Source organism: Babylonia areolata, chromosome 16, assembly GCF_041734735.1.
Source record: "Babylonia areolata isolate BAREFJ2019XMU chromosome 16, ASM4173473v1, whole genome shotgun sequence".
Taxonomy (NCBI): Eukaryota; Metazoa; Mollusca; class Gastropoda; order Neogastropoda; family Buccinidae; genus Babylonia; species Babylonia areolata.
In genome coordinates, this window is record NC_134891.1 from 240,920 (window position 1) to 264,408 (window position 23,489).

General features: G+C 47.6%; 1 protein-coding gene across 1 annotated transcript in view; it reads left to right on the forward strand.

Moving 5' to 3' along the window:
* LOC143291051 (uncharacterized) overlaps nt 1-16,961 on the forward strand; it is a 31,969-nt gene extending 15,008 nt beyond the window's left edge. The window contains exons 6-9 of the mRNA XM_076600634.1: nt 1,195-1,814; nt 7,904-8,133; nt 11,286-11,391; nt 13,070-16,961. Of these exons, the coding sequence (XP_076456749.1) occupies nt 1,195-1,814; nt 7,904-8,133; nt 11,286-11,391; nt 13,070-14,259 (2,146 nt within the window). The 3' untranslated portion in view covers nt 14,260-16,961. The remainder of the gene's footprint in view (nt 1-1,194; nt 1,815-7,903; nt 8,134-11,285; nt 11,392-13,069) is intronic.
* Nucleotides 16,962-23,489: the final 6,528 nt, after the last annotated feature.

Sequence of the window (23,489 nt, forward strand, 5' to 3'; positions counted from 1 at the left end):
TGTACCTCAATGTGATCCTGGTTAGTGACCTGATGTGGAGTGTTGAAGAGAGTGACTGTGTACCTCAATGTGATCCTGGTTGATGACCTGATGTGGAGTGTTAAAGAGAGTGACTGTGTACCTCAATGTGATCCTGGTTAGTGACCTGATGTGGGGTGTTGAAGAGTGTGACTGTGTACCTCAGTGTGATCCTGGTTAATGACGTGATGTGGGGTGTTGAAGAGAGTGACTGTGTGCCTCAGTGTGATCCTGGTTAGTGACCTGATGTGGAGTGTTGAAGAGAGTGACTGTGTACCTCAATGTGATCCTGGTTAGTGACCTGATGTGGGGTGTTGAAGAGAGTGACTGTGTACCTCAATATGATCCTGGTTAGTGACCTGATGTGGAGTGTTGAAGAGAGTGACTGTGTACCTCAATGTGATCCTGGTTAATGACGTGATGTGGAGTGTTGAAGAGAGTGGCTGTGTACCTCATGTGATCCTGGTTAATGACGTGATGTGGAGTGTTGAAGAGAGTGACTGTGTACCTCAATGTGATCCTGGTTAGTGACCTGATGTGGAGTGTTGAAGAGAGTGACTGTGTACCTCAATGTGATCCTGGTTAGTGACCTGATGTGGGGTGTTGAAGAGAGTGACTGTGTACCTCAATGTGATCCTGGTTAGTGACCTGATGTGGAGTGTTGAAGAGAGTGGCTGTGTACCTCATGTGATCCTGGTTAGTGACGTGATGTGGGGTGTTGAAGAGGGTAGTTGTATACCTCAATATGGAGCAGAGCTTCTTTTTTTTTTTAAATTTTGTATTTTCTATTTTTTAATTTTTTTTATTCAGGGTTTTATGTGTGTGTGTATATATAAGTATGTATATGTAATGTATATATATATATTGTGTGTATGTTTGTGTGAGTTTGTGTGTGTCTATGGGTGAGAATGAGTGTGTTTGTGTGTGTATAAGTGTGTGAGTTAGTGAGTGAGTGAGTGTGTGTGTGTGTGTGTGTGGTTGTGTGTGTATATGTGTGTCTTTGTGTGTGTGTGTGTACAAGTGCGTGTGTGTCTGTGTGTGAGTGTTGTATGTGTGTCTGTGTGTGTGTTTTAAGAAGTGCATCAGTGTGTCTGTTGGTGTATATGTGTGTGTCAGTGTGTGGTGAGCTGCATTTGTGCTTTTCATTGATGGAAGAATGTTTTTGTGAATGTCCAGGACAGTGGTGACCTGTGGCTCCACAGCAACAGCTGCGGGTCAGGAGAGGGGGGAGGAGGAGGGAAAAGAGAAAGATGGAGACGGAGAGCAGAACCTCATTGTCGCCATGACACCTGCTGGCGCCGGCCTTGCCACCACCACCCCTATCCCCTGCCAGCCACTCCGGAAGTCCCTTCGGACCAGCGTCCTGAACCGCAAGCCTTTCGCCATGCCCAGGCCCTCACGGCGCAGGAGGAACGCCCCCACACCCCCCACCAGACTTCCTGCCAACTCAGCCGGCAGAGCAACAGCCGCTGCCAAACATGCTGCCAAGCCGCCGGCAAAACCTCCACCTAGGACCTCGCCGCCTAAACCCTCCGGTGCACGGAAACGGAAGCTGGGGGCGGTGAAGAAGAAGGGGGTGGTGCCCCCTGCCAAGAAGGGGGTGAGGGAAACGATGGAAGTGGAAGTAAAGGAAGAGGAGGAGGGGGTGGAGAGCAAACCGCGGCGGTGCAGGCAGCGCTCAGGACTGGCCACGAGCATGTATGAACGCACGGCGGAGGGCAAGTTTCGCTGCCTGGAGTGCGGCAAGGTGGCCAAGCTGCAGACCAACATCCGCAAACACCTGCGTAAACACACAGGTGAGAGAGTTGGGTCCCCTGTCAGGTGACTTCACAGCTGATGTGATAGAGCTGTTACCACTCTCATTGTTAGAGTTGGGTCTTCACAGCTGATAGAGTTGGGTCCCTTGTCAGGTGACTTCACAGCTGATAGAGTTGGGTCCCCTGTCAGGTGACTTCACAGCTGATAGAGTTGGGTCCCCTGTCAGGTGACTTCACAGCTGATAGAGTTGGGTCCCTTGTCAGGTGACTTCACAGCTGATAGAGTTGGGTCCCCTGTCAGGTGACTTCACAGCTGATAGAGTTGGGTCCCCTGTCAGGTGACTTCACAGCTGATGTGATAGAGCTGTTACCATAGTGTTCCTGTCATGTGACTTAGGTGGCATGACACAGGTGATAGAGCTGTTACCATAGTGTTCCTGTCATGTGACTTAGGTGGCATGACACAGGTGATAGAGCTGTTAACATAGTGTTCCTGTATGTGTGTGTGATGTATGAAAGGTAGATAAATGGTAAGGCGTGAAACATTGGTAAAATGTGAACCATGCCTCAGGTGAAAAGAGAGAGTGATATATATGTGATGTGTGAAAGGTAGATAAATGGTAAGGCATGAAACATTGGTAAAGTGTGAACTGTGCCTCAGGTGAAAAGAGAGAGTGATATATATGTGATGTATGAAAGGTAGATAAATGGTGAAGTGTGAACCATGCCTCAGGTGAGAAGATATATATGTATGATGTATAGAATAGAATAGAATAGAATATGTCTTTATTACCAAGTGTACCGGGGTCACAAGGAATATTGGGGGGGATAGTATATAGGAAATTAGGATACATACAAGTGCATATCAATCTAAAAACTTGTGCATACACACACACACACACACACATGCACACACACTCTCTCTCTCTCTCACATGTTTGAACAGAAGCCGCATATTACATGTGGATGGGGTTGATGACTAGATCTTCAAGTAGATGGTTGTTGATTGCAAAGTTCTATTTATCATACTGGATTTGTTCGAGAGACAGGGTATTGACTGCTTTGGGGAAAAAGCTGTTGGCGAAGCGATTGGTTTTCGTCCTTATACTTCTGTACCATCGACCAGATGGGAGCATCTCGAAAATCCCAGAAGCTGGATGTGATTCATCCTGGCTGATTGATTTTGCTTTTCTGAATAGCTGTTTATAATATATGTCTTCTAGAGAAGGTAGATCAGCCCCGGTAATCTTGGTGGCAGTTTTTATGATTCTGTTAAAGGCTGCAACTTCTGCCTTGGAAATGTTTCCATACCAAACAGTAATAGTGAAGGTTAGCACACTCTCAATGACTGCTCGGTAGAAATCAACCATGATGTCTTTTTTAATTCTGAACTTTTTGAGGTGCCGAAGAAGGTACAGGCGTTGTTGTGCTTTCTGAACAATTTTTTCCATAATTTTCTCCCATTTCAAATCGTTGGAAATGATCAGTCTGAGAAATTTAAATTCACTGATGATCTCTACTTGCTTGTCTTTAATGAATAGTGGTAATGGGTCAGATCTGGTTTTCCTGAAATCTAGAATTAATTCTTTTGTTTTTGATATGTTGAGTTCTTAGTTGTTTTGATCACACCAGCTGACAAGTTCCAGTACTTCTTCCCACAATGTTGACTCGTTACTGTTCGTAATCAGCCCTTCTAGTAGTATGAAAGGTAGGCAAATGGCAAGGTGTGAACTGTGCCTCAGGTGAGAAGATATATATGTGTGATGTATGAAAGGTAGATAAATGGCAAGGTGTGAACTGTGCCTTAGGTGAGAAGATATATATGTGTGATGTATGAAAGGTAGATAAATGGCAAGGTGTGAACTGTGTCTCAGGTGAGAAGATATATATGTGTGATGTATGAAAGGTAGATAAATGGCAAGGTGTGAACTGTGTCTCAGGTGAGAAGATATATATGTGTGATGTATGAAAGGTAGATAAATGGTGAAGTGTGAACTGTGTCTCAGGTGAGAAGGTATATATATATAGATATGTGTGTGTGTGTGTTGTCAAAGGTAGGTAAATGGTGTGATGTGAACTGTGCCCCAGGTGAGAAGATATATATATGTGTGTGTGTGTGTGTGTCTGCGTGCGTGCATGCGTGCGTGCTGGTGGGCGCGCGCGCACATGTGTTTGTGTGATGTGAAAGGTAGGTAAAATGGCGAGGTGTGAACCGTGCCTCAGGTGAGAAGATATATATATATATATATATATATATATATATATATGTATATGTATATATATATATTATAATAATAATGGTATTTATATGGCACTGAACCTTGTGCATAGACAAATCTAAGCGCTTTCGCACCAGTCATTCTCACGCACGCATAACCCTAAAACTGGAGAAACTGAAGACAAGGAAGAGGCAGGGAAGGGAGGCTATTTTGGGAAGAGGTGGGTTTTAAGGCCAGACTTAAAAGAGCTGAGTGTGGAGACTTGATGAAGCGAAAGAGAAAGTTCATTCCAATTGCAAGGTCCAGAGACAGAGAAAGAACGGTGGCCAACAGTCGAGAGTTTGAATCTGGGTATGCGTAAATGGAGTGGATCTGAAGCTGATCGTAGTGAGCGAGATGGAGTGTAGAGGTGAAGGCAGCCACAGAGATAGGAAGGGGCTGATTTGTGAATACATTTGTAGCATAGAGTGCTGATCTTGTACTTTATTTGGTGTGAGACAGGGAGCCAGTGGAGATGTTGCAAAAGAGGAGTGATGTGCTCAGATCTTTTCTTTCTTGTGATTCTGTTTGTGGTCGATGGACTATCCACCCCCCAGCCCCCACCCCCCTTACCTTCCTTCTTTTAAAGTTTTTTCTCTTTTTTTATTATTATTATTATTTTTTTTTAATAGTACTTAATTCTTTTTTTTCTCTTTTTCTTGTACTTGATAATTGCAAATTTGTGCGTGTTTTTTGTTTTCTTGTTTTGTGTGTGTGTGTGTGTGTGTGTGTGTGTGTGTGTGTGTGTGTGTGTGTGTGTGTGTTTTCTTCTTTTTTCTCTCTTTGTCCAGGGCTGGGTGGAAAAAAGCATGTGTACTTGCTTATCTCATTACCCTGGTGAAATAAAATTTCGTTTCGTTTCGTTTCATTTCGTTTCTTTCTGAGGACAAGTCGGGCAGCAGAGTTTTGTATGTGCTGAAGGGACTGAATGGATGAAGCAGGCAAACCAGACAATAGAGAGTTACAGTAGTCAAGGCGAGAGAGAATGAGAGAAACGACAAGTCTAGGTGTTGTGTCAATGGACAGATATTTCCGGATGGAACTGATGCGCCGCAGTTGACAGTAGCAGGATTAACATGTCTGACTGATAAATTTTTGCATGGACAGCGTGTTGTCAAGGACAACACTGAGGTTCCTGACTGAACTGGAAAGAGGGATGGATGTACTGCCAAGTTTGATTGTGTCAGTTGTGATGGAAGAGAGTTTTTGTTTAGTTCCTGTGATCATTGCTTCAGTTTTGTCTGCATTCAATTGTAACTTATTTAGAGCCATCCAATTTTGAATATCCAGGAAGCAGTTGGATGTTTCTTGCAAGAGGGATGACAGTTTTTCAGGTGTATCACTCTTCTGGAGTTGAGTGTCATCAGCATAAGAATGATGACTGACATTATGGCGGTTGATAATTTCAGCGAGAGGAGCAGTGTACAGTGTGAAGAGCACTGGGCCCAAAACAGATCCCTGTGGGACTTCATGTTTTATTTTAACGGGTTTAGGCTGGAAATTATCAACAATGACAGACTGGAATCGATCAGTGAGATAAGATTTGAACCAGTTGAGAACAGTGCTGTTGATACCAAATGTAAAATGAAGACGGGAAAGAAGGATTGAATGGTCTGTCATGTCAAAGGCGGCTGACAAGTCAAGAAGAGTGAGAAGGGAGATCTGTCCTGAGTTGGACGCTAGCAGTAGGTTATGCAGGATGTGGAGGAGAGTGGTTTCGGTGTTGTGATCAGCACGATAGGCAGACTGAAATGGGTGGATGAGATTGTTGAAACAAAGGTGATTGTTGAGCTGCTTCAGGACAGCTTTTTCAAGGAGTTTGGACAGGAATGGAAGATTAGAAACTGGTCGATAGTTTTTCAAAATGTTTGCGTCAAGGTTGGATTTCTTTCGAAGAGGCCGGACGATTGCAGTTTGAAAGTGGATGGAAATGTTCCAGTGAGACGGGATGAGTTGACAATGTTGGTGATTGTGGGGAGAAGCTGTGAGACACACTGGGAAAAAACAGAGGCTGGTATATGATCGAGCTCACAGGATTTTATTGTCATTTCTTTTAGGATTTCATGGACTTCTGTTTCAGTTAATGGATTAAAGGAATGGAGAGGAGTGCTGTTGAATTGAGGATCAGGATGAGCAGGTTGGAAAGGCATTTGGTCTCAGATGGTACGAATATTTTGGACTTTGTCGAAAAAGAAAGAGGAGAAGACACTGGGGAGTTCATATAAAGTGTAGGCAGAAGCAAGAGGAGTCTTTTTTGCAGTTCCGAGTAGATTTGACATGACAGAGTAAAGAGATTTGGTGGATGAGGCATTGATAACTTGAGAAGAAAAGAAGTTTGTCTTCGCTGATGAGATCATATGTTTGGCTTTATTTATTTGTTTTCGGAAGGTTTGATTGTGGACTTTCAGTTTTGTTGATCGCCATCGCCACTCCAATTGGCGACATTTGCGTTTTTCTAGTCGAATGTCTTGTATGTACCACGGGGCGGAAGGTCTATCAGGGAGCATGCGGGTAGTGGGGGGTGCATGTTCATCCAGCAGTTGAGAGAGGACAGTGTTGTAGTGTGTAGAGACATTGGTGCGGGAAGAAATTTTGGAAAGGCGTTCAGCAGCTTGAGAAGAAAAAGTGTTAATGTTCATGGATTTCAGGTTGCGATGAGTAACGGATTTTTTGGTTCTGGTAGGTTTTGAAATATTAAGCAAGAATGTGACAGCAGAATGGTCGGAAGAGAGTTCGTCAGTTACAGTCACTGACGCAATCATGGCATCAGAGTCACACGTGATGAGCCAGTCCAACGTATGGCCAGATCTGTGTGTTGGTTCTGTAACGAACTGAGAGAGAGAATGATTGGACAGAGATAGACATAGGCGTTTGACATCAGAGGAAGTTTGGTTGTCAAAATGAAAATTGAAGTCTCCGAGGATGATAAGTTTGCCAGAACGAAGGTTGTAGTAATCAAGTAATGTTCGGAACTCATCGTGAAACAGAGAAGACGTTAGGTTGTTTTTACGACTTGGAGGAGGACGATAGAGACAACAGAAGATGACTGAGTGACCGGGAATATTGAGAGTGATTTCGAGCATTTCAAAAGTGTCATGTGGAAAGGCATGGTTATGGGAGAAGAAAAGGGAAGACTGCAAGATATTTCTATAGACGATGGCGATGCCACCTCCACAAGACAGTCGAGGAAGTGACTTGGTTTTGTATCCAGGGGGGGTCAGTTGTTTAATTTTGGGTTCGTGACCTTGTAATTTCAACCAGGTTTCGGTGAGAAATACGATATCAAAGTTATTTTCAAAAATATAATCAGAAATATAGTCTTTTGATCAGGGCAGACAGACTGAGCATTGAACAGGCAGGCATGAAAGAGATCAGAGGCAGGCTGAGAGAAATCTAATGGTGAAGCAGGTGAGTCAGACAGACAGGCAACGGAAGGAGACGATGGTGACTGAGCAGTGGAGGACGGTGGGAAGGCAGAGAAAGGTCCGGGAGTTGAGACAGGTGTGGAAGGGGTAGAAAGCAGACCAGAGCCAATCACGGGAGATACACCACATTTTGGAACAGTGTCAGAGAGGACAGTGTCACGGGAAGTAAAGGAGTCATCTTGAACATGAATGTTGAGGTTGTCAGTGACAGTCACAGCAACAGCAGGGCTGACGTGGGAGACAGGGCGATCAATGCAGTGGACAGAGCCCCACAAACGGCGAAGTCTGCCCACTCTTGTTCCTCTTTTTGTCTTTGCTCTGCCGATGCCCAGGCTGATGATGCACTGCGTCGTGTCATCGTGTAGTTGGAATTGTTTATGCCATGACATATATATATATATGATGTGAAAGGTAGGTAAATGGTGAGATGTGAACTGTGCCTCAGGTGAGAAGCCGTACCAGTGCTCGGTCTGCCCGGCGGTGTTCGCCTACCCTCGCAGCCTGAAGCGGCACCAGCTTGTGCACGAGGGTCGGCGCCCCTACAGGTGCCCCCAGTGCGACAAGTGCTTCTTTGACCCCACCTCTCTGCGCACACACAGCAGAGTGCATACCGACGACCGACCCTTTGTCTGCCAGATCTGTGGCAACCGCTTCCGCCAGAAAGAGGGGTTGAAGGTGGGTGAGCTGGGATTCCTTCTGTTTGTCTGCTTCTTTCTTTTCACAGGATTAGTTTGCTGGATTTCATTTCTTGTTTCAAACTCAGAATGACAACCATTAGACAAAAAAAAAAAAGAAAAAAAGAAGAAGATCAAACAGTTAACTCTTGAGTGCCCCAAGATGGCTGTCTCCAGCCCCTTCCGTTGTGCAAAACAGTGCCCCAAGATGGCTGTCTCCAGCCCCTTCCGTTGTGCAAAACAGTGCCCCAAGATGGCTATCTCCATCCCCTTCTGTTGTGCAAAACAGTGCCCCAAGATGGCTGTCTCCATCCCCTTCCGTTGTGCAAAACAGTGCCCCAAGATGGCTGTCTCCAGCCCCTTCCGTTGTGCAAAACAGTGCCCCAAGATGGCTGTCTCCATGCAAAACAGTGCCCCAGATGGCTGTCTCCAGCCCCTTCCGTTGTGCAAAACAGTGCCCCAAGATGGCTATCTCCATCCCCTTCTGTTGTGCAAAACAGTGCCCCAAGATGGCTGTCTCCATCCCCTTCTGTTGTGCAAAACAGTGCCCCAAGATGGCTGTCTCCAGCCCCTTCCGTTGTGCAAAACAGTGCCCCAAGATGGCTGTCTCCAGCCCCTTCCGTTGTGCAAAACAGTGCCCCAAGATGGCTGTCTCCATGCAAAACAGTGCCCCAGATGGCTGTCTCCAGCCCCTTCCGTTGTGCAAAACAGTGCCCCAAGATGGCTGTCTCCAGCCCCTTCCGTTGTGCAAAACAGTGCCCCAAGATGGCTGTCTCCATGCAAAACAGTGCCCCAAGATGGCTGTCTCCATGCAAAACAGTGCCCCAGATGGCTGTCTCCAGCCCCTTCCGTTGTGCAAAACAGTGCCCCAAGATGGCAGTCTCCATCCCCTTCCTTTTGCAAAAATCATTTCATTCATGTGAAATTGTATTCACCGGATAGTGTGTTCATTTTTCTTCAGAAAAGCATAGGTTTCATGTCCACTTTATTTCAGTAGTTTGCATGGTAGAATTTTAAGACAAAAGATTGTGACCCTCTGAGACCAGAAATCCCTCGGCAAAAAGTTGACACTGAGCAGAAAGTAGGCTTGGCACTGAAAAGGTTAATATAAGTCCATCTGAATAAAACAGACATAAATAAAAAAGTAACATGTGAACAGACTGTGTTGTGCTATGAAAGAGTAATATGTACCAAAAGTGCTGTTTTGTGAATGTGTGCGACTCAGAATGCTGTGCTGTTAGTGTTACATTCAGAATGCTATGCTTTTACACTCAGAATATAATGCTGTGCTGTTACACTCAGAATGCTATGCTGTTACACTCAGAATGCTATACTGTTACACTGTGCTGTTACACTCAGAATACTATGCTGTTACACTCAGAATGCTATACTGTTACACTGTGCTGTTACACTCAGAATGCTATGCTGTTACACTCAGAATGCTATACTGTTACACTGTGCTGTTACACTCAGAATACTATGCTGTTACACTAAACTTGGCGTCAGAATCCTGTGCTGTTACACTCAGAATACTATGCTGTTACATTCAGAATGCTATGCTGTTAAATTCAACTGGCCCTCAGAATGCCGTGCTGTTAGTGTTACACTCAGAATGCTGTGCTGTTATACTCAGAATGCTGTGCTGTTACACTCAGAATGCTGTACTGTTGCACTCAGAATGCTACTCAGAATGCTGTACTGTTACACTCAGAATGCTATACTGTTACACTCAGTGCTATGCTGTTACACTCAGAATGCTGTGCTCTTACACTCAATGCTATGCTGTTACACTCAGCTTGGCCTCAGAATGCTGTGCTGTTACACTCAATGCTATGCTGTTACACTCAGCTTGGCCTCAGAATGCTGTGCTGTTACACTCAGAATACTATGTTGTTACATTCAGAATGCTATGCTGTTACATTCAACTGGGCCTCAGAATGCCGTGCTGTTAGTGTTACACTCAGAATGCTATGCTGTTACACTCAGACACTCAGAATGCTGTGCTGTTACACTCAGTGCTCTGCTGTTACACTCAACTGGGCCTCAGAATGCTGTGCTGTTACACTCAGTGCTGTGCTGTTACACTCAGAATGCTGTGCTGTTACACTCAGTGCTGTGCTGTTACACTCAACTGGGCCTCAGAATGCTGTGCTGTTACACTCAGTGCTGTGCTGTTACACTCAGAATGCTGTGCTGTTACACTCAGTGCTGTGCTGTTACACTCAGTGCTGTGCTATTACACTCAACTGGGCCTCAGAATGCTGTGCTGTTACACTCAGTGCTGTGCTGTTACACTCAGAATGCTGTGCTGTTACACTCAGTGCTGTGCTGTTACACTCAGTGCTGTGCTGTTACACTCAACTGGGCCTCAGAATGCTGTGCTGTTACACTCAGTGCTGTGCTGTTACACTCAGTGCTGTGCTGTTACACTCAACTGGGCCTCAGAATGCTGTGCTGTTAGTGTTCCACTCAGAGTGCTTTGCTGTTACAGTCAGAATCCTGGCAGTCTGTATAATGCCTGTGTCCTGTTTTGCTGTTACAGTCAGAATCCTGGCAGTCTGTATCATGCCTGTGTCCTGTCCTGTCCTTCAGTGTTTCATTTCTCTTGGCAGTCTGTATCATGTCTGTGTCCTGTCCTCCAGTGTTTCTCTCTGTGAAGTGTATGACAGCGCGTGCCTGTTGTATTTCTCTGTGAAGTGTATGACAGCGCGTGCCTGTTGTATTTCTCTGTGAAGTGTATGACAGCGCATGCCTGTTGTATTTCTCTGTGAAGTGTATGACAGCGCGTGCCTGTTGTATTTCCCTGTGAGGTGTATGACAGCGCGTGCCTGTTGTATTTCTCTGTGAAGTGTATGACAGCGCGTGCCTGTTGCATTTCTCTGTGAAGTGTATGACAGCGCGTGCGTGTTGCATTGCTCTGTGAAGTGTATGACAGCGCGTATGACAGCGCGTGCCTGTTGCATTTCTCTGTGAAGTGTATGACAGCGCGTGCCTGTTGCATTTCTCTGTGAAGTGTATGACAGCGCGTGCGTGTTGCATTGCTCTGTGAAGTGTATGACAGCGCGTGCGTGTTGCATTTCTCTGTGAAGTGTATGTTAGCACGTACGTGTTGCATTTCTCTGTGAAGTGTATGACAGCGCGTGTGTGTTGCAGGGCCACATGAGGAGACACACAGGCGACAGACCATACGTGTGTGAGCGGTGCGGAATGGCTTTTGCTGCCAAGCGAAGTTTGACTCGACATATACGTGTCCATACAGGTGAGGGGTGGTCCATACAGGTGAGGGATGGTCCAAACAGGTGATCCATACAGGTGATGGATGGTCCAAACAGGTGATCCATACAGGTGAGGGGTGGTCCATACAGGTGAGGGGTGGTCCAAACAGGTGATCCATACAGGTGAGGGGTGGTCCATACAGGTGAGGGGTGGTCCAAACAGGTGATCCATACAGGTGATGGATGGTCCAAACAGGTGATCCATACAGGTGAGGGGTGGTCCATACAGGTGAGGGGTGGTCCAAACAGGTGATCCATACAGGTGAGGGGTGGTCCATACAGGTGAGGGGTGGTCCAAACAGGTGATCCATACAGGTGAGGGGTGGTCCATACAGGTGAGGGGTGGTCCAAACAGGTGATCCATACAGGTGAGGGGTGGTCCATACAGGTGAGGGGTGGTCCAAACAGGTGAGGGGTGGTCCATACAGGTGAGGGGTGGTCCAAACAGGTGAGGGGTGGTCCATACAGGTGAGGGGTGGTCCAAACAGGTGAGGGGTGGTCCAAACAGGTGATCCATACAGGTGAGGGGTGGTCCATACAGGTGAGGGGTGGTCCAAACAGGTGACCCATACAGGTGAGGGGTGGTCCAAACAGGTGGTCCATACAGGTGAGGGATGGTCCATACAGGTGAGGGGTGGTCCAAACAGGTGATCCATACAGGTGAGGGGTGGTCCATACAGGTGAGGGGTGGTCCAAACAGGTGACCCATACAGGTGAGGGGTAGTCCATACAGGTGAGGGGTGGTCCATACAGGTGAGGGGTGGTCCATACAGGTGGTCCATACAGGTGAAGGGTGGTCCATACAGGTGAAGGGTGGTCCATACAGGTGGTCCATACAGGTGAGGGGTGGTCCATACAGGTGGTCCATACAGGTGAGGGATGGTCCATACAGGTGAGGGGTGGTCCATACAGGTGGTCCATACAGGTGAGGGATGGTCCATACAGGTGAGGGGTGGTCCATACAGGTGGTCCATACAGGTGAGGGATGGTCCAATCATGTGGTTCATACAGGTGAGGGATGGTCCATACAGGTGAAGGGTGGTCCATACAGGTGAGGGGTGGTCCATACAGGTGAGGGGTGGTCCATACAGGTGGTCCATACAGATGAGTGGTGGTTCATACAGGTGAGGGATGGTCCATACAGGTGAGGGGTGGTCCATACAGGTGAGGGTTGGTCCATACAGGTGAGGGTTGGTCCATACAGGTGAGGGATGGTCCATACAGGTGAGGGGTGGTCCATACAGGTGAGGGGTGGTCCATACAGGTGAGTGGTGGTCCATACAGGTGAGGGATGGTCCATACAGGTGAGGGGTGGTCCATACAGGTGAGTGGTGGTCCATACAGGTGAGGGGTGGTCCATACAGGTGAGGGGTGGTCCAATTATGTGGTGGGAACTTGCAAGGCTCACAGCTTGTCTGTGAGTGTGATGATAGTGTCTGTTGGATTGTACATGTGATTGATGTGTGTGTTTGTGTGTGTGTGTGTGTGAGTGTGTGAATGAGTTATTTTCAAATAATGGAAGGGTTGTTTGATTGCTGCAAGCACTTGTTTTCCTCCCACAGTATGTATTTTTTTTATTTTATCAAATTTAGTTCCTGTTGAGTGGACATTGCAGGAAAATGTGGCAGGCACCTGTCAAAGTGTGCAGTGTGCTGGTTGCAGGTGAACGGCCGTACTCCTGTGACCAGTGTGTGGCTGCCTTCGCCGACTGGACCACGCTGCACAACCACAAGCTGGTTCATCGCAGCCCCCCTGGGGGGGAAGGGGAGGGTGGGAGCCAGGAGGGGGAGGGGGGCAGTGGGCAGGACGGGCAGGACAAGGATGGGATTGGAGGGGTCAGGTCCGAACACCGACCCTACCAGTGCCAGTTCTGTGGCATCCGCTACCGACAGCCCCTCAGCCTCAAGCGCCACATCCGCCTGCACTCCTCCTCCTCCGACGACCCCCCGAAGAGGGCGGCCCCCAAACGGTGCCCCCGACGGCGGGTGGGGGTGGTGGAGGATGGGGGGAGGGAGGGAGGGGAGGGGGAGCCCACGGCTCTGCACCTTCAGTACCGGCCCTACGCCTGCGAGGTGTGCGGGGAGCGCTTCAAGCACCTGCGAGGTTACCACACCCACAAGAACAAGCACCAGAGCGGGGCTGTCACCGAGCGCAAGGGGGCGAGCCGCAGGCCGAAGCAGGAGACGTCCGTGTTGCAGGAGACATCGTTGACACCCACCTCCCACCTGCAGCAGGTGGCCGCCTCACTCCTGGCGTCTGTGGCCGTGCAGGACGTGTCGCAGTGCAGCGCGGCTCCGGACCGTGCCCTGGCAGCACACAGCATCACCGTCGGACAGGAGGACGTCCCAGTGTCCCCCCACCACCACCTCCCTGCCCCTCACATCACTGGCACCATCCCCCAACCCGGCGCTTCCATGCAACCCCCTGACAGCATCAGCATGGCCCCCACCTCCCACCCCCACCCCCATCCTCCCCACACGCATGGCACCAGCCTGCCGCTGTCCCTCCTTCCACACCCTGCCCAGCCCCCGCCCCCCCAGCAGGCCAACGCCGGCACTGTCACCATCATCGACGCTGCAGCCTTCGGCAACATGGCGGGTGATCCTCCCAACATGCACCTGCCAGTCAGCAGCGCCCCCCTCAGCCTGACGGAGACAGGGGAGGTGATTCAGTACACCTCGGGCAACGTGACGCAGGTCATCCAATATCCTGATGGCACCCTGAGTGAGGTCACCACCCTCCTCCCCCACCCCCCGCCCCCCTCCATCCTGCCCTCCTCTGATCTGCTGGACAGTGTGGTCACCGTCGTCTTTGAGACCAGGGACGGCAGTGTGGTGCTGGAGAACCAGTAGCCGTGCCGCTCAGGGATCGGGCGTACAAATCCATGGAGCTTATTTTGGTACTTGTCAGTGGTTTTTCTAGAAATACATATTCATTTCACATGAATTGTTTCAATGTGCATGCACATTAGAGGCCTATTTACATGTGTTCTTTGTGTATTTGTTGATATAGCAAACATATTTTTGAAGGAACACAACCAAAAATGAAACAACACATTATGAAAAAGAATAATAACTTTAACTTCATGATGAGGAGGGGGAGCAAAATCAAGACGTGTAGAGATACTTTGTGCTGTAGGGATACTTTGTGCTGTAGGGATACTTTGTGCTGTAGAGATACTTTGTGCTGTAGGGATACTTTGTGCTGTAGGGATACTTTGTGCTGATGCAATGGGTCTGCTTTGTTCTGGTGTGCCAAGGTGATACGTTGTTAGCGCCTGACCATTCGGATGAGATGATAAACCCAGGCCCTGTGTGTAATGTGCACTTTGCACACAAAAAGAACTCGGGGCAACAAGTGAGTTGTCTCTGGCTAAATTTTACAGTAAAATCCACTCCGATATATATATACTTACATGTGTGTTTGTAATGTGTGTGTGTTGTGTGTGTGTGTGTGTTTAAAAAACTAGCAACAATATAACGACTGATGAATGGTATGAACATTTTAAGAATGTGTAATGCATATGTGTGTATGTGAGTGAAGCCAGACTGAATGACACAGGAAACAAATGATGAGCACCTACAGGCAGCTCTCAACTCTGACGAGGTTGGCAGCTTGTAGCATAAATGACTGTTTGAAAAGCATGAAGTGCTTTGTCTCTGAACAAGAATAAGCGTTAAAGGACTTAGTATCCGTATCAATCAGTGGGTAAGAGGTGGCTTTGGTAAACCTGGCCGTGCCAAGATGACTGTGACCAGGATGACAGCTAACATGTAAATCTGGCCATTCCAAGTGGCCAGGGTGATTGATAACATGTAAATCTGGCCATTCCAAGTGGCCGGGGTGACTGATAACATGTAAATCTGGCCATTCCAAGTGGCCAGGGTGGCTGATAACATGTAAATCTGGCCATTCCAAGTGGCAATATATGCATCTCTGACAATAGTAAAACGGAAAGGTCATACAGCATGTTGATGGTTCCCCATAATAAAAATTCTTGCAAGGAACACATAAAAAGAGTGAAAAGGAGTGTCAGAGCTTTTTTCTGATGCTAGGGTCATTTGCTGTTAAGAAGAGTTGTTTACATTCCCACTTGTTGGCCCAGAAAGCAAGATGATTATGACCAGAGCTAGGTCTGTCTTTGTATTCCTGTAGTACAATACAATGGGGAGGTCACACAGCCAGATGATTATGACCAGAGCTAGGTCTGTCTTTGTATTCCTGTAGTACAATACAATGGGGAGGTCACACAGCCAGATGATTATGACCAGAGCTAGGTATGTCTTTGTATTCCTGTAGTACAATACAATGGGGAGGTCACACAGCCAGATGATTATGACCAGAGCTAGGTCTGTCTTTGTATTCCTGTAGTACAATACAATGGGGAGGTCACACAGCCAGATGATCATGACCAGAGCTAGGTCTGTCTTTGTATTCCTGTAGTACAATACAATGGGGAGGTCACACAGCCAGATGATTATGACCAGAGCTAGGTATGTCTTTGTATTCCTGTAGTACAATACAATGGGGAGGTCACACAGCCAGATGATTATGACCAGAGCTAGGTATGTCTTTGTATTCCTGTAGTACAATACAATGGGGAGGTCACACAGCCAGATGATTATGACCAGAGCTAGGTCTGTCTTTGTATTCCTGTAGTACAATACAATGGGGAGGTCACACAGCCAGATGATTATGACCAGAGCTAGGTCTGTCTTTGTATTCCTGTAGTACAATACAATGGGGAGGTCACACAGCCAGATGATTATGACCAGAGCTAGGTCTGTCTTTGTATTCCTGTAGTACAATACAATGGGGAGGGGGTGGGGTTTGAATCATTGATCCTTGTGAACCTGTACATATAGTGTGTGTGTTTGTGACTAATTGTGATTCTAAATGATAGATATCTGTTGTGTTTTCATGTTGACGATTTATGTGGCGGGTATTCTAAAGAAAAGCAAAACAAACTTTTTTTCATAGATATGTGATGCAGCATGCGAAAACCCAGCTTAAGTTGCAGCCAGCTATTCTAGCTGTGTGAGCTTAAGCTGCAGCTAGCTATTCTAGCTGTGTCAGCTTAAGTTGCAGCCAGCTATTCTAGCTGTGTCAAAATAATGAAAATCAAGATTTTTACAAATTTGGCATCTTTGAAGTCTTATCTTTTCTTTATATTAGCATAAATCTGCCTGAAACTGTAGTATTTTTGTTTTCAGGTGGATGCATTGTTGGTACTGCTGCACACATTGATCACTTAAGTTGCAATGTTCAGTGTGGTGACTCCAGGATTTTCTTAAATTATGTCAGCCGATGATGTGGCACTACACGTAATGACTGCAGTCAGTACATGCTATCAATCTGGGATCTAAAGCCAAAGTCCAAAAGATTAGTCAATATTACAGGAAATATTTTTTGTTCAAACACAAATGCTGCCTTTGTCTCTCATTTGAACTTGTACTGTTGCTGTTGACTGCTGTCTTGTGGCATGGGTCACTCCTCCACTCACCATTCTGGACTGGGTTTTTTTAGTAAGGAGAGATATATAAGTTTTACCATGCCTTTTTCATATAGAAATTAATAATTTTTTACTTGATTCTCAATTTTTTGACACCTAGTACATGTTCAAGATAATTTTTATTCTGAAGCTACAAGCAGGCAAATGTATGTTTTTTCCATGTGCCAGTTTCTCCTTTTGTTCTTTTTGGGAACACCAACTCCCACAGCCTGATCCAACCCAGCCATTGACTGCCGACAACTTTCTGCAGGTTGCTCCAACATGCCATACTCAGGCAGAGAAGCCACGAAGCCTTCTGTTTGCCCCTTTCGTGATGGTACCTGTCTGGGCAATTACACAGTCTTCTCCCAGAGACACCAGGTCCTTCAAGTCTCTTGTTGCCAAATGTCCGCCATTCTATGCACAGGCAACATGCCAGCATGGGGGCATGGAGGAGCTCTACAGACCTAGCTGTCACGCCCAAGGCAAGCCCAACATCCTGGTGGGCTACCTCTGTCTGATGCCACAGTTTCCTTCAAACACATTCACTTTCTCAGTCGGCCCACAACCGATGTGGAATCATCAGATCAAGCCACATGTGCACCTCCTTGCGTTGAGGCTCAACCACGCTCAAGTGAGGCAACCCCATAGGGTACGTGTTTCCTTCCCTTCCTTTGATTGGAAGGGCTCCCAATAAAGTGTGGTTTGAACACACTGACCTGATTCTCTTCACACTACATTTATCAGCACAGCTGTGGTTCACAGACCTCTCCCACTATACAGCACAGACCTCTCCCACTATACAGCTGTGGTTCACAGACCACTCCCGCTATACAGCTGTGGTTCACAGACCACTCCCGCTATACAGCTGTGGTTCACAGACCTCTCCCGCTATACAGCTGTGGTTCACAGACCACTCCCGCTATACAGCTGTGGTTCACAGACCACTCCCGCTATACAGCTGTGGGCCTCAGTCTTCTTTGCCCGCACCAATATCCTTAGTTGACGCAGTACACCCTATCTCCGAGCCCCATCACTCCTGGCGAGTGGTGTCGTCAGCTCACCCACTCAAACTCAGACCCCTTAGCGCATGCCCCCTCAGCCAGAGCTCACGAAGTCAAAGCATGGTCCTCTTCCCTTGCCTTTGCCCACTCAGCATGGTTACAAGACATCATGGAGGCTGCTTGCAGGAAAAACCCTGGCACCTTCATTGGATTCTACTTGAGGGACATCTATCACTTTAGGAATGATGGCTCAAGAGGCATCCCGTCTGTGGTGGTCGCACAACAGGCCATCGCAGCGCACAGATAATAGAACAGGTGAGCCCTCCACCTTGTGGTGCCATTCTGCACTAGTGGATCACGGCTAAGTATGTGTAGTTAAAAGGAAATTTTCTACCTAAAATTACGTTTAAGTAACATACTTACCGTGACCCACATTTAAGACCCTCCCGTTCCTCTCTGCTTTCTGTTCTCCCTGCACACTGCACTGGTGCGGCGAATTGCCGTCAAAAGAGGGCGCTAGTCAGGGATGCAAAGGGGAGGTAACCTACTTCGGGAGGTTATCGGCCGTAACTTCTTTTGTTTTCTCCGCATAGGCGGGTAGTCGTTTGCAGAGGACAGGAATCAGACCCCTGCCGGAGTCTGCACTAATTAAACGTAATTAATTTTTTTTTATTAAGAAAATTTCCTTTATTCCCCTTACACACATTTGTAGCATGCACTCCAGCACACATGAACACTTGCGTGGAAATGCACACACACACACACACACACACACACACACACACACACAGAGACCCATGATATATAGCACAAAAATAAGAATGAAAACAATGGCATTCTAAACATTTTATTTCATTAAAAAATACTTCAGGATCAAGCAGTTCAGTTTCGCCGTCCAGCAGAGAGAATAGAAGAGAACAGACTGACTGATTTGAAGGCAACAGACACAATTGAGAACTACATATAAAAACAGATGCTGTGGTCATGAAGTGTTTTAAGGGAAGCGAAAACATCTACAATGTAAAAGTACATAAAAAATGTGGGTGTGTTGTGGAGGCAGGTAGAAAGGGAGGGGAGGATAGAACCACCCACCCACCTACCACCCACCACCCACCCCCGCCACCCAAGGAAAAAAGAACAGTAGCAAGTTAACGAATTAAACGAATTGCACTTCTCAAAAGCCAAAAAAAAAAAAAAAGTCATGTTTAATTAGACAAATGTATAAATGGCATGATGAAAACATCGCCTTTAGGGGACATAATACAACAAAATAAAAAGGCTGTGGATCTAATCACCAATTTTCAGAAGGCACGTTCTTTTCGTTTCATTATTCATGTTTAAATTTTTATTTATTGCACTCAAACCACCTGCTGAGTGCAGGCAGGTAAGTATAACTGATTTCCAAGCACAAATTACACATCAGTAATAATAATAATGATAATTAGCAAAAAACAAAACATCAGTATCCACAAGCCAATCTTTGTTCCGTTTGGGCATGACCAAAAATGAACATATTGCACATGATAAGAATATTAATTAAAACATTTAAAATTTTTTTATTAAAGAACAAAAAAACCTTTCCTCAGAATCGGTCATTGCACAGAAAATATAGAGAGCAAACCAAGCAATAAAAGTCTCTGGTTTTCCACTTTGAAAAGTTTTCAGATTGTCCTATGACTTCAGTCATGGTTCAGTCTTTTTCAACGCTGATCACACAAAGCACAGCACACTGAGCGGATGCCAAAAACCTGACAAAGAATCCATGGATCTTCAGATTTCTTGCGATTATTCAGTGTATCAAACTGGGGAAAAAAACCATGTCCTTACAACGTTTCTGGTGTGAATCATAATCACAACACATCCTCAGCCCCATGCCCCCCTCCCCCAACCTCACAGCCACTCCCCCCTCCTCCCTCCCCCCAACCTCACAGCCACTCCCCCTCCCCCCTCCCCCCAACCTCACAGCCACTCCCCCTCCTCCCTCCCCCCAACCTCACAGCCACTCCCCCTCCCCCCTCCTCCAACCTCACAGCCACTCCCCCCCCTCCTCCCTCCCCCCAACCTCACAGCCACTCCCCCCTCCCCCCATACTCAGTCACTCCCCCTCCCCCCTTCCCCCAACCTCACAGCCACTCCCCCCCTCCCCCCAACCTCACAGCCACTCCCCTCTCCCCTCCCCCCATACTCACAGCACTCCCCTCCCCCCTTCCCCCAACCTCAGTCACTCCCCCTCCCCTCCCCCAACCTCACAGCCACTCCCCCTCTCCCCTCCCCCCAACCTCACAGCCACTCCCCCTCCCCCCTCCTCCAACCTCACAGCCACTCCCCCCTCCCCCCATACCTCAGCCACTCCCCCTCCCCCTCCCCCAACCTCACAGCCACTCCCCCCCTCCCCCCATACTCAGTCACTCCCCCTCTCCCCCTCCCCCCAACCTCACAGCCACTCCCCCCCTCCCCCCAACCTCACAGCCACTCCCCTCCCCCCTCCCCCAACCTCACAGCCACTCCCCCCTCCCCCCAACCTCACAGCCACTCCCCCCTCCCCCAACCTCACAGCCACTCCCCCCTCCCCAACCTCACAGCCACTCCCCCCCCTTCCCCCCATACTCAGCCACTCCCCCCCTCCCCCCAACCTCACAGCCACTCCCCCCCCCTCCCCCCATACTCAGCCACTCCCCCTCCTCCCTCCCCCAACCTCACAGCCACTCCCCCTCTCCCCTCCCCCCAACCTCACAGCCACTCCCCCTCCCCCAACCTCACAGCCACTCCCCCTCCCCCAACCTCACAGCCACTCCCCCCCCTCCCCCCATACTCAGCCACTCCCCCTCCCCCCATACTCAGCCACTCCCCCTTCCCCCATACTCAGCCACTCCCCCTTCCCCAACCTCACAGCCACTCCCCCCCCCCCTCCCCCCATACTCAGCCACTCCCCCTCCCCCCATACTCAGCCACTCCCCCCTCCCCCCAACCTCACAGCCACTCCCCCCCTCCCCCCATACTCAGCCACTCCCCCCTTCCCCCAACCTCACAGCCACTCCCCCCCTCCCCCCATACTCACACGCGCTCATGGAAGACTTTCACAGACCGAGACAGACTTAACTGATCAAATGTGAAAGGAGGATATGCATAAACCTTGTGGTTGTATATGACCACGAACAATAAGAGCTGGGGAAAAAGACATGTCTTTGTTTTCTTGTCATTGTTTCAGACAGCATGATCAACACACCAAAAGATCTGCATTGAGCTACGAACTGGAGTGTCATTGTTTCAGACAGCATGATCAACACACCAAAAGATCTGCATTGAGCTACAAAGTGGAGTTGCATTGTTTCAGACAGCATGATTAACACACCAAAAGATCTGCACTGAGCTCCAAATTGGAGTTGCATAGCGTGTTGTCAGATAGACACAGAAGGCACAAGAATGAAAATATGTTCGTTGAAGGCGTGAAAAATAAAAAGCATCATAACAATAAACAAAGACATACCACCTTTTCTTTCTTTTTCTTTTTTTTTTTTATACTGGTTTTAAATCAGTCAAGGCTTTTGATTTTCACCATCCAGATTGCATTTTTACAATCTAGGAGTGAACATCAAGTCGTTTTGTTCACAAAAAAGACCGTTCAAAGGTCTCTCTCTCTCTCTCTCTCTCTCTCTCTCTCTCACACACACACACACACACACACACACACACACACACACACAGAGCCTTTCTTGTAAATCTGTCATTTATGTATGTAAATTGTGTAGTAAAAGAGATGTTTCACTCTCCCCCCACCCCCCACCCCCCCCCCTTTTTTTTTTTTTTTTAAACATGCGCATATTCGGGGATGAAACATTCAGAAAACGTCACCTCGCCTCATCGCCCTTTCCCTTTCCTCCCCTCCACCCCCGTCTCTCTCCTCTCCTCTCTCTCACCATCAGTGGAAAAAATGCCACACTGTATCAGATGGCCGTCACGCATTTCAGTGACAGATGTCTGTCCAGAACCGCACACGGTTGAAGCACAATTTCAGAAAACAAAATAAACGTTTTGGCTGGCAGTCAGTCAAAATTCTCTTCATCTTAATAAAAAGAAATAAAAAAAAGAATAATAATAAAGGCAATTTTTGCCAAGCCATTCGTATTCGCCAGAATCTCAGCCAGTTTATTGTGACTGCCATGGCTGAAGAGGAAATTACTCAAAACGTCCTGACCAACACTGAAGGTGTGTGTGTCATCCGGGTCTGACTGACAATTGGCACACAGAGCTCAAAGCCACTGGGACGTTCATGAGTATCCGCCCTCACCATCTTTATCAGTCACCGTCAAAAACAACAACAAACAAAAACAAAATAACAAAGAAAGAAAAAAAGATACCCAAATTCAGTAGTTTTTCATGCCCCGCTCTCATGGTAAACTTTTGTTTCCGATTTACCCCCAACTTTGATGTCTGGTGATTTCTGCTGAAGTCTGAAGTGTCGGCAGATTGACGGAGGACTGTCTGTCGGTAAATTGACTGTCGGTGAACTGACGTAGCGGCGGTCTCCATTCCCGGGAGAAGCTCACTCAGTTTGGCTCCATGACTGACAGATCATTGTCATCAGTAGGGGGCTCCATGACAGATCATTGTCATCAGTAGAGGGCTCCATGACTGACAGATCATTGTCATCAGTAGGGGGGCTCCATGACTAACAGATCATTGTCATCAGTAGGGGGCTCCATGACTGACAGATCATTGTCATCAGTAGGGGGCTCCATGACAGATCATTGTCATCAGTAGAGGGCTCCATGACTGACAGATCATTGTCATCAGTAGGGGGGCTCCATGACTAACAGATCATTGTCATCAGTAGGGGGCTCCATGACTGACAGATCATTGTCATCAGTAGGGGGCTCCATGACAGATCATTGTCATCAGTAGGGGGCTCCATGACTAACAGATCATTGTCATGAGTAGGGGGGCTCCATGACTAACAGATCATTGTCATCAGTAGGGGGCTCCATTACTAACAGATCATTGTCATCAGTAGGGGGCTCCATGACAGATCATTGTCATCAGTAGGGGGCTCCATGACTAACAGATCGTTGTCATCAGTAGGGGGCTCCATAACTGACAGATTATTGTCATCAGTAGGGGGGCTCCATGACTAACAGATCATTGTCATCAGTAGGGGGCTCCATGACTAACAGATCATTGTCATCAGTAGGGGGCTCCATGACTAACAGATCATTGTCATCAGTAGGGGGGCTCCATGACTAACAGATCATTGTCATCAGTAGGGGGCTCCATGACTAACAGATCGTTGTCATCAGTAGGGGGCTCCATGACTGACAGATCATTGTCATCAGTAGGGGACTCCATGACAGATCATTGTCATCAGTAGGGGGCTCCATGACAAACAGATCATTGTCATCAGTAGGGGGCTCCATGACTGACAGATCATTGTCATCAGTAGGGGGGCTCCATGACTAACAGATCATTGTCATCAGTAGGGGGCTCCATGACTAACAGATCATTGTCATCAGTAGGGGCTGGCAGGTGGTGACTGCCTAAGCTGAATCTGAAGAGGCACCACTGAAGACCACAAAGTGACTCATCAGCAGCG